General features: G+C 35.5%; 1 protein-coding gene across 5 annotated transcripts; it reads right to left on the reverse strand.

The window, feature by feature from the left end:
• Nucleotides 1-293: 293 nt before the first annotated feature.
• LOC147286996 (uncharacterized) lies at nt 294-7859 on the reverse strand. 5 transcript variants are annotated; one of them, XM_086239529.1, is made up of 7 exons: nt 7705-7859; nt 7286-7372; nt 7060-7184; nt 6826-6922; nt 6342-6451; nt 1494-1568; nt 294-602 (listed from the first exon to the last, which is right to left on the reverse strand). In XM_086239529.1, the coding sequence occupies exons 2-7, from the start codon at nt 7353-7355 to the stop codon at nt 552-554; spliced, it is 528 nt and encodes a 175-aa protein (XP_086095655.1). In that variant the 5' UTR covers nt 7356-7372; nt 7705-7859; the 3' UTR covers nt 294-551. The 5 variants fall into 5 exon arrangements, with proteins under 5 accessions (XP_086095655.1, XP_086095654.1, XP_086095653.1 ...); XM_086239528.1 differs by having other exon boundaries at nt 7286-7477; XM_086239527.1 differs by lacking the exon at nt 7705-7859 and adding an exon at nt 7624-7684 and having other exon boundaries at nt 7286-7477.
• Nucleotides 7860-11909: the final 4050 nt, after the last annotated feature.

Genomic DNA, 11909 nt, shown 5'->3' on the forward strand with positions numbered 1-11909 from the left:
TTTGGTTTAAGGTTATACTCATAGGTTTATGAATTTAGGTGCTTTGAGTAAGTAATTATCCAAGTCTTGTCAGGGTTTTGAGTGAGATGAACATGCCTTAATATAAAATTTCGAGAGAGAGAGAGAGAGAGGGAGAGAGCAAATTCTCATTATTTTTTTCTCAGTTTAACAGATCCACCATATAGTTAAGAACTCAATCAATAAAAATCAACCGTTGGATTCTATTTTTTTTTTTTTAGTAAGTAATTATCCAAGTCTTGTCAGGGTTTTGAGGAAAATGAACTCCTGTGCAATGAATGAGAGTGTCGTAATATACTAGAAGCAACTGTAAATGATACATCATTTACAAAGAACCTGGAGAGGGGGGACTTGACATTGTTGTCATAAATACACAGGTTGCTTACTCTACTTTTTCTTATTGAATTTGAGAACAAAAACAAAGAAAAGAAAAAGGTGATACAGGGAACCCTCCACTTGAGATTTTCAGGCAAAAAGGCGAAAAAAGAAAGATCTTAAAAATAAATTAAAAAAATAAAGCAGACCAGCTCAACTTAGTCAATTGGCACTTCAACCTCCATTTTTAGGCCATAACTGCCAAGAACCTGCATTAGATACAAAGCGGTAATGAAATATATAAAATGCCTGATGGAAATTCAAAAATGAATAAAACCATGCATAGCTATTGGAGATGTATAAGGTATACTATAATATAAATAATAGCGGGAATTCACATTAAACGTCTCAGAGAGCCATCTGGAACTTGAAATTGGGCTGATATGGAAAAATCAAACTGTATTACAAACAAAAACAGACCCTTATAGGCTTGCCAAGTTGGGTTTCCATGTGTAAAAGTAAGTTAATCAGATGATTCTGTCATGGTTTTTCACTGGCCAAGTGGGCAACCGAATGTCTGATAGTTAATAGTGTCATCTAAAAAGCACATAAAATGCTGGACCCAAGAATCTAACACAAAAATTCCACATCCCAAAGATATTAAATACCTATGCATTTGGCTAAACTACTATCTCTTAAGTTCTAGTTGAATTGATCCCTTATACACTATGGAAAAATTCACAGCCTGGAGCCTAAATCAGACATTCAAAATCCACTTGTAAGCAGGGACTCCTTTTTCTATTCTTAACTTCTGAGTGAAATTAAACTCCTATTCAAAAAAGAAATTTGGATAAACCACATATATAACATAAATTTGTGCATGAAATCAGCCACCTATAAGACTCTAGCTGGAGAAGTTGTCTGGGAGTTGCTTTCATGATTACAAAGTTACATTCATAAATCCTCCTTAGTATATGAAGAAAAAAAAAAAAGAAAAGAAGAAAAGATGATATAACTAATGGTTAAATCATTTCAGCCATCATTTAAAGACTAAGGAAGTCATGAGCGAGATATAAGCAAGTACCCAAACAGCCACCCTCTCCTCTATAGGGTATAAAATTGTTGTCACAAGAAATATATGATAGTAGAATATAAAATACCTTAACGAAGTCATCTAAAGTTAAATAAGATTCCCTTTTATATCCTGCTTCTTGCAGGACTTGGATCAATGCTTTCTGAAAATGAAAGACCAAAGCAAACAAAGGGCACAAGGAAAGAAAAATTTGTTATGCTGCTATGAAATCTAAAACAAACCGAATAATTTAACATGTGCATGCAAAAAATCATCATGCTATGCTGCAAACATGGAGTGGTGCAAATACAACAAGGTATATAAGTATGTCCAAGATCATTTTTTGGAAAAGAACATTAGGACAAAGGGTGATAGGATGCAACCATCATCGAACAAAATACAGAACATGTAATTAAATTTTAGAGTATTTATCTTATGTTCAAACAATAGTCATCTTTCCATAATTAAATACATATATATAATTTCAAGAATGTGACTATAAAAAATATAAGAGCATTTTTAATGCTGGAGGAAGTAGAACATTTTCAGAGTCTTAGAAAGGGTACTAAAATGTGAAGATGTCCATCAGATATTATCCTCTTGATCAATGTTAAATATCTCCTCTAAAAGCCATCAGAAGGATTTCCTAATGACATAACATCACATTTACCTATGTGACTGTTAACTAGATGCTCCTCATTTCAGTCATTAATATATCTTAACCAGTTAACCGTTGTGACCATTAAGTTCTTTTTTTTTTCCTTTTTCTTTTGGTAAGTTTAAACATTGTGATTTTTAAAAATCCAGAAAGACTCTTTCTGTTTCATAATAGCTCTGCAGTACATTTGTCATATGAATACTTCAAAAGAAGCATGAGAATGGCAATTGCACTAGCTTGTAACATGAATATTCTACTTTGACTGTCCTTTCAAGTATTCCAAATCCATTCTTGACAGTTCCATTTGTCTTTATCAGGAGTTAAGGGCATGTGTCTGATTATGCACACGCATGTGTGTTTGCAAGCATGTTAATAATGGAGTGTCATAATATGCTCCTTGACTACATAAAACATTTCAATGGAGTGTGATAAGCATGTGAAGAATTGTAGAAAACTAGACTTGAACAATTTATTAATCATGTAACCTAGACCCAGACCCACATATGTAACAAAACATACAATGACACCAATGTTGTGGTTTTGTCTCGTCGGAAATTTCTGGAGGAAGCTACAGTTCTGGCCAAGAGCAGTAGGGAGACTGGGCAGTGGGGTAGTTTGTTGTTTTCCTAGTGGGGTACGATTTTGGAAGACAAATAGGACTTGCACAAGACTTTCCTAGTGTGGGAAGGAGTTCTAAAGGGTTTTCCTTGTGTACAAGGGAATAGAATTAGCTAATAAGTAGATTACCTAATTCTATTAGGATTAGGAATCCATATTGTAAGAGGTAAGTCTATGCTCTATAAATAGGCTGCTGCAAGTCTCATAAATAAAAAAATATATAGCTAGAGACTTCTAGGGAAGAAACTCAAAGGGAGACTCGGGTTAGAGACTCAAGGGTGAGTGACTTCAAGGGAAGGGTTTTTCAAGAGGGAAAAACACAAGAGAGCTATTTGTGCAAGAGAGAAGAGAGCGGCTGCGAGTTGGGTAGTATAGGGTTTCAATAAGTTCTTGTACTCTTATTCTATACATAGTGCAGCTGTGATTCTCTAAGGATCACACGGGGACGTAGGCAAAGTTAGCCGAACCTCGATAACAAATCTTGGTGTTCTTTGTGTTTACTTTTGCTGCCATATTGTGTGTTGTTTGCTATATCTATTTTAACTCTAGAATACATCAAGGACAAGATCACAGGGGGTGTTAATTCACTACAATTGGTATCAGAGCCAGGTTGGTAATAGGTGTCCGTGATGTCTAGAGGAGGTCGAAGCATGGACTTAGGGGATTTAAGGCCTGCTTTGAAGCCATATGATGGCAAGGATGATTTTACAGATTGGCAACGGATGATGAAGAACGTGCTGGTGCAGCAGGATCTGGATGATGCACTTCTTGGTGAGAAGCCGACAACCACGTCAGAAGGAACATGGAACAAGGTTCTCAAGAAGGCCAAGAGTTCAATAGAGATCCACCTCACAAGATCCGTGAGGTCTCACATCACAGAGGCGATGACAGCAAAAGAAGCATGGGACAAGTTAGAGAGTGTTTATATGGGCAAGACGGTGTCCAATAAACTCTTCTTGAAGGATGAACTCTTCGGGCTTCGACTAGAAGAAGGTGGAGATGTAGCGGATCATGAATGCAAATTTCAGCATTGCATAGCTAATCTCGACAAGGTCGAAGAAGTTTACAAGGATGATGATAAGGCTATCATCTTGCTGAGATCCCTGCCATCTTCTTTCAAGCACTTCCGAACAACTTTGATGTTTGGAAAGGAGACTCTAAAGCTTGATGACGTGGTGCAAGCGCTCCAGTCATATGCAAAGTTAGATGATTTAACTGAAGGCACTCAGTCATCACAAGGCCTTTACGCTAAGGGCAAGGAGAAGAGTCGAGGGAAGGGAAGGAAAGGAGGGGCAGATCTAGCAAAAAGGGGAAGTCCAATGATTCCGATGAAGAAGGTGGTTGCTTCGAGTGTGGTTCACTAGACCACTGGAAAAGGGATTGCCAGATATGGCTGGAGAAGAAGAAGAAAAGGGATGAAAACTCAAGTAACGTCGTGGTCGACGATGGGGAGCTTTTGGTGGTATCTTCAGGTAATTCTACTCCACATGCTTGGTATTTGGACTCCGGATGTAGTTTTCATATGTGTGCAAACAAGGAGTGGTTTCATACATATGAGGAATCTAGTAAGGGCAAAGTTTTGTTGGGGGATAACTCTGTGTGCAAGATTCATGGCGTCGGCACAGTCAAGGTGAAGATGCAAGATGGAATTGTTAGGTTGCTTGGGAATGTGCAATATATTCCTACATTGAAAAGAAATCTTATCTCTCTTGGAACTCTAGAGAAGAATGGGTTTGCATTCAAGTCTAGAGCAGGGAAGCTCCAAGTCTCAGAAGGATTAAGTGTGATCCTAAAGGGAGTTGTGCAATCTAATAATCTCTACAAGCTTTCCGGGGTTACAGTGATAGGTGGAGCAGCTGCGTCTACCAAAGAGAGCTTGGATGTTGAGCTCATGGAGCATTGTAACAAGGGAGAGCAAGGGCATCATCTCACAAAGGAAGAGTCTCATCAAATAAGTGCTACGGCTAAGGAAGAAGAAACAACAAATCATGATTGTTGCTTGGTTAGTTATTCATCAAAGATTGACTTCAAGGATGCAGCAAGGGAAGTCAATAAAGATGAGGAAGGTTTGATTGTTGTTAAGGAAGATGCAACCATAAAGGCAATCAAGGTGGTTATGAAGGTAAATCCAGTTCAAGAGAAGGCCAACTCTGAGCTGGTGGAGCATAACACAAGGGTTGAAGAGTTTGGGCAGCAACAACAATCAACAAAGGTTCAAGAACAGGTAGAGAAAAAGAGCACAAGGCAGTCCAAGCCCAAAAGTACCATCAAGCTAACTCATAAGTTTTGGTGGGAAAAGGACAGAGGTTACTATAGTGTTAGTAAGGGAAATCCGGCTACATTCAAGGGGGCTTGTGAGAGTAAGGAATGGGAACGTCGGAGGTGTGCTAGGTTGTCTCTACAAAGGAACTTCAGTTGGAAGTTAGTTCCTAAATCCAAGGAGAACGTTGGCTATGAATGGGTTTATGGAACAAAAGGCGAAGAGAATCTTGAGGCTGCAATTAAGATTCGAAGGTACAAGCTCGGGTTGAGCTTGCTCAATCTTCAAAGTTAGTTGATTGAGGTGGAGCACCTTCTCACTTAAGGTGCATTGAGGCAATAGGTTTTTTGCCAATGTGAAGGGGTTTTGGAGGTTTGTTCGAGGTTACTTCAAGACTAGAGAATATCTCGAAGGTACAACATTCATGGCTTTGGTTCCGACTCGCCAAGGTGGAGATTGTTGTGGTTTTGTCTCGTCGGAAATTTCTGGAGGAAGCTACAGTTCTGGCCAAGAGCAGTAGGGAGACTGGGCAGTGGGGTAGTTTGTTGTTTTCCTAGTGGGGTACGATTTTGGAAGACAAATAGGACTTGCACAAGACTTTCCTAGTGTGGGAAGGAGTTCTAAAGGGTTTTCCTTGTGTACAAGGGAATAGAATTAGCTAATAAGTAGATTACCTAATTCTATTAGGATTAGGAATCCATATTGTAAGAGGTAAGTCTATGCTCTATAAATAGGCTGCTGCAAGTCTCATAAATAAAAAAATATATAGCTAGAGACTTCTAGGGAAGAAACTCAAAGGGAGACTCGGGTTAGAGACTCAAGGGTGAGTGACTTCAAGGGAAGGGTTTTTCAAGAGGGAAAAACACAAGAGAGCTATTTGTGCAAGAGAGAAGAGAGCGGCTGCGAGTTGGGTAGTATAGGGTTTCAATAAGTTCTTGTACTCTTATTCTATACATAGTGCAGCTGTGATTCTCTAAGGATCACACGGGGACGTAGGCAAAGTTAGCCGAACCTCGATAACAAATCTTGGTGTTCTTTGTGTTTACTTTTGCTGCCATATTGTGTGTTGTTTGCTATATCTATTTTAACTCTAGAATACATCAAGGACAAGATCACAGGGGGTGTTAATTCACTACAACCAAAACCTCACTATGCAGCCATAGTAATAAGGATAACAATTTTCAGGTTCTGTGTCAGACTAAGGTATTGATCAAAAGGAACAACTTGATGATCCTCACTGAAAATTTCATGAGTCAGTGAGTCACCAACGGATAGCTTGAATACAAAACTCAATATACACCAATTACTTGAGTATCAATCAAAACCATAAACTCTTATCCTGCAATGCTATGACTAAATGATCAAAGAAAGAGAGAGAATTGGTAAAAGCCTTATTGTACCTCTCTTAGCTCGTCAGACATAAATGGACCAGACAAATCACGCAACACTTCTACTATATCATTGAAAGACACCTTTCCATTAAAGTCTGAGTCATAAACCTTGAAAATAACTGAAAAGGAGACAAAGTTAATGTTAATACAAACAGCCAAACATGTTGATTTCCTTAGACTCCAGGTCAAAACAATTCCTTAAGTCATAATCAAACCCCAACCCCTAAAGCAATAAGAAATGACTGAACCAAAATAAGCAATAACATATACAGAGTTGAAATACCAATTCGAGCAAATAAAAATATCAATCATGTCTATGATACACACTCCTCCTTCAGAATACAAGCAGTCACTAGTGTTATTACCCACTCCTTAGGATATGTAATAACTTGTCTTATCTAACTAAAACCCAAACTAAATACAATGCATTTCACAAACATAAAAGAAGCAGTTCACTATGAAGTTTAATATTTAACATGACCAAAAAACTTACGTTCACTTTTCTGCTGCATAGAAGCTCTAGCACTAAACGCAGACAAGAAAGCCACAAAGTCCTTAAAGTTCAAACCATCAACCATCTTAAGCAGCCTCTAAGGAAAGCACAAAGCAAAGCCATCAGTTAGGAAATGCAAACCATGAATTGCCAATGAAACAGAAAGCTAAATTATACTCAGAGTTAACTCTGACTTAAACAACTAAATATAAGCTCATCTTGGCAGCGGACTACCTTAGAGAGTGGATTCATTGCAAACTCAGGGACTGATAAGAATTCATCAGCTGAGATAAAACCCTTTGCATTCCGATCAAGTTGACAAAATCTTTGATACAAGGATACAATTTCTTGCTGAGAAACTAATTTTCAAACCAAAATCAGATAGACTAAGTATTAGCATTAATAACAATAGCAAAAGGGAACACATGAAATAGAGAAAAAAAAAAAAAAAAAACCCCACATAGATAATTGCAGTGTTCCTGTACTTCTTCAATGTCATACTGAGTTAGCATGGATGAGGCACTCCCCATTGGTTCTCACTACAAAACTACAAAATTTGAACAAAACTCATGTAAGCCAAACACAAAAACAAATAAATAAACACTAATTGCCAACTTCAGAAGGTTGGGTGCACTGTTTGATTGTTGAGAACCTGTGGCGGCAAAAGAAAGGAAAATTAAGTCTTACAAAATCTACACTTCCCATATGGCTTTCATAGTTGGCTCTATGCATTTTTTAAGAAGAAATTCAACATAAAAAACTTAAAATTCAAAAGGGTCATTACCAGAACTCTTCTACCAGAACTCTTCCTTTCTTTCTTTTGTTCCTCGAGAACCAAACAGAAAATGAAAATTAAGAAGAAAAGGAAAGAAATGGTACCTGAATACTGAGCCGAGAAAGATAAATAATTCGAGGCTTCGATAATATGATATGATTTGTTGGGGGAGAATATAAAGAGATGAGCTTTAGTTTGTGATTTGTCACCATCGATACACTTGAAAAACAGACATTGTTTTATCTTAGGAAGTGACGACGAGGAGGTTATTCTGTTGGTTACTTTCCAAAAGAGTTCGTGATTGTATGTTTGGTTGTAGTATTAACAATCTTACAATCATGCTCTTGTGGCTTCTCTGCCCTTGGATGAATTGATAAATATTTCAGCAAAAAGATGGTACAGTATATAGTGACATAATAGGTGATGTGGTAAATTTTCTCTTGCTAAGTTATGAACTTATGAATATAAAATCAGATTTGGGCGAAAAATAACATAATCTAAACTCACAGTTTAACAACATAAATATTACATCTCTTGTTTGGCATTTTATGTTGTTCAGGCCTCTTTTGTTGAGATATACAGTATATCTCATTTTAAATATGATGAGGTATGCATGGTTTGTGTGACTCTCTTCGCATTGTAATTCAATGATCGAAGCCATCTATTTTTCAAGTCTCTATACATGAATCATTATTGCAAAAATTAGACAAATCGAAAATCATTTAATCATTTAATTAAAGGGCTATCATTTCAAGTTGTTATAAAATCACTATATTCGTCTACTTATTATATCACAATTGGATGTCTTAATAGTTTCTGATTTACTTAAATTTTTGCAAGGATAATTTTTGTATAAAGACTTGAAAATTAAACGGCTTCGTTCATCGAATTACAATGCGGAATAGATCTAACCAGTTATATTTTATCATGTTTAAGATAAGATATACCGCAATGAAATTGACCTATTATATTATCAATATGATTAATAATACATTAAAATAAAAATCAATGGTCCAAATTAATAATCGAGTAACATAAGATACGAGACTGCTAAGAATTGAATCATGCTATACTGGTGACGTGCCAATTACTCCATATTTAATCCTATAGGTTTCATTGGAAGTTAGGACTAGACATGATAAAATTCAATTAAAATGAATAATTGTCCTAGTGGTTAAGAGTATTACCCATAGGACATTGGACAATACTTTGGTCACTCTTGGGGTGTACCTCCATATCACCGCAATTGATATGAACCAATGGGATATGCACACATGGCTTTTTTCTTGAAAAAATATCTTTGGAAACAACCCCAAATAGAAAATCAACAGTCGTCTAAGCTCTTCAAGGATGTATCACCGTTGAATTAAATTTATAATATTCTAAATAGATAATTCAATGGCTGATTGTATTAGATCCAACCACTGCAATAGGTGGCTGAATAATTAATGAAGCATTGGGGTCAAAAGCATTAATTAAGCATCAATGGCAATTAAGGGGGGGGGCCTTAAGTGTGGCAAATAAAATGCATGCATAATGGATTAATGGGGAATAAATGCATGTCTTTTGATATTTTTACATCCTTTCCTTTACTTTTCTATCTTGATTACTTCGATTTTCTTTTCAACTTACGTTTAATTAATATACTGAATTAGGGGTTGAAATTGTAAGCCTATAAGTACTTCAATTTGCCGAAGTAGTGAGAAGTTGTTGGATGTTGATTAATGAAGTTTTAAGAGTTGAATTATCTCAATTTTAGTACCTATCTCTTGTTTAAGAGTCTGCCAGCCTTTCGTTTTTTGGTTCTCTACTTCTGTAGAGTGGTACACTGGTAAAAGAAACATGGTGCTTAGGGTTTTCAAGTCTCTTTGTGCATTAAGGCATGTTCGATTCAAGTTTTGGAGGCCAAAGAATAGAAAATTAATTTTATTCTCATGTTTGGTAAGTAATGAAATTTTTGCTGGAACAATGAAATTGATTTCTTCCCTCTTGAGAAAATATTTATTTCTTTTTTTTTTATAAAACTAACTTTGCCATTATTTCAAAATAAATAATAAATTATGGTATAATTAAAAAATTGATCAAACACAACATTTACTAATTACTACTTTCAATTACTAGTATACTTTTTCAAACTTACAAAACACAAGAAAGAGAATTTCATGTTCTATTCTTTCTAAAAAATGCAAAATAATTGATTTTTCAATAAATCATTTTTGTGAACCAAATGGCCCTAGAAAATAGTGGACCCTGCTCAATTTCAGTTCTCGCACCCATTCACTTTTCCACACCCACCGCTCACACTACATCATTAGCTACTCTAATATTGTGCATTTGTGCCCGTATTGGGAGATTACATACAATAATTTTTAGTAATAAGGACACCTGAGTCTTAGAAGTTAGATAGAGTTATTAGTTGTCACTTGACATCGTACTCTCCTACTCGACCTATAAAACTACTAGGGGTGGGAGCACTGGAGCAGTCCAATTTGGTCCAGCTTGGACATCAAATGGCAAACCACATCAATGAATTATAACCATTTGGTTTGGTTTGACACAAAAAAAGTTTGTTAGCCGAACCAAACAAAACCCCATATAGTTGGTTTGGTTAAGAGGTTTGTGTGTACAAAAAAAAAAAATCAAATTCAACTAATAGTAATACAATTAATTAATTATTACACTTGAAATAATTTCACTAAAGCATTCAAATGCAAAATCTATATTAATAAAATAATTAAACATACAATAATATCAATGTTACAATATGTATCAAGCAAACAAGTAACCATGCAAGTACAATCATACGATGCCACATATAAAAAAATTATAGAAGGGATGGTCCAGATCAGTTTCTAAAAATTCCAAATTATTACTAAACCAGTTTAGAATGGTTCGGTTTTTTAAACTGCTTAACTTTTCTGTTAACCAAATTGAACTAATTTTGGCAGTTTAGTCCAATCCCCGCTGGTTTTTGCACACCCTTAAAAACTAAGAAAAATTAGAATTTAGTCATTCTAATATTTTTTATTTGGAAAAAAACCTTATGACTTTTTTTTTTTCTAAATAAAGCCCTTTGACAATTGCATTGTCAAAGAAATATATCATTATTTTTTTACGGGTTCACCTCATACCTTTTTAAGGTATAGAATAAGGTTTATAGAGAATATATTTATTGATTCGTCTGGTGTCTAAATATATGATTAATTTACAAGTTAAAATCTAGTGTAAAACTAACAAACCAGAGCTTGAGGAAAAAATAAAAATATAATGCCGAACACTCAAAAATAGCCGTCGAGTGCTCAGTACTTGATATATATGAAAAAAAATATATAAACTAATAGACTAATATTATGTAACATGAAATGGTTACAATATTATTAGATTTTAGTTATAATTTTAAAAGCCTTTAATCAGTAAATTGTAAAATTAAAGAACTTGGATACCCATTCGCATTAAGGACCCATTTGGTTCAAGTTTTGGAGAACTGGGAATGACAAATCAATTTCATTCTCATGTTTGGTAAGTACGGAGAAATGAAATTGATTTCCCCCTCCTGGGAAATCACTTATTATTTCTTTTTGAACAAAATTAACCCTGCTATTATTTCAAAATAAATAATAGATTAGGACACAATTGAAAAACTAACCAAACACAACATTTATTACTTCTAATTCTTAGTTTACTTTCCCAAACTTACGAAACAACAGGAAAAAAAATTTCACATTCCCTTCCCCCCGAAAAATGCAAAGGAATTAATTTCTCGAGAAGATGTAGTTCACGCGATTAAGGAGAAAGATGTAGCTCACCAAATGGAGATATATGCATTCCATGTGTGGCCGCCAGCCAACCCCTCACTGAGGAGTGAGGACCCTCATCTTGAATTTTCCATTTATCATACAAACATAAAAGATAGTTTCAACAAATCAGGGCTGAGTTTGTCTTACAATTGGAGACCCCTTTTCTTTAATTCGAATCACAAATTGATGTTAGTTAATACAATAACTCTTCCTTTCTTGCTTTGGTCAGAGTTTACGGAAATTCAATTTGGGATCTGATATAACCATATAAGCACACATGGATGGAGAAAGTAAGAAGCTTATTTTGGAATATAAATGACACTTTCCTTGGTTACATAATAAGGGGCAATATGTCAATAGCATCCAATTGCTTACACTGCATGGCTGAACCGACTTGCCAATGTACCATTTCAGTGCCAAATGGTACATTGAAATATAGGTAGCCAATGCCAAAAAGTAAATGGAAGAATTTGAAGCTATACTGAATCAAAAATGCGAAAATGCAAAATTGT

The sequence above is a fragment of the Dryas octopetala genome, chromosome 4 (assembly GCF_963921425.1).
Source record: "Dryas octopetala chromosome 4, drDryOcto1.1, whole genome shotgun sequence".
NCBI lineage: Eukaryota > Viridiplantae > Streptophyta > Magnoliopsida > Rosales > Rosaceae > Dryas > Dryas octopetala.

Coding starts and splice junctions, on each gene's coding strand:
- LOC147286996 (XM_086239529.1), bottom strand. CDS start 7,355: ATGGGGAGTGCCTCATCCATGCTAACTCAGTATGACATTGAAGAAGTA. Junction 7,185..7,285: donor GGAACACTGCAATTATCTAT/GTGGGGTTTTTT, acceptor TTTGAAAATTAG/TTTCTCAGCAAGAAATTGTA. Junction 6,923..7,059: donor CAATGAATCCACTCTCTAAG/GTAGTCCGCTGC, acceptor TGCTTTCCTTAG/AGGCTGCTTAAGATGGTTGA.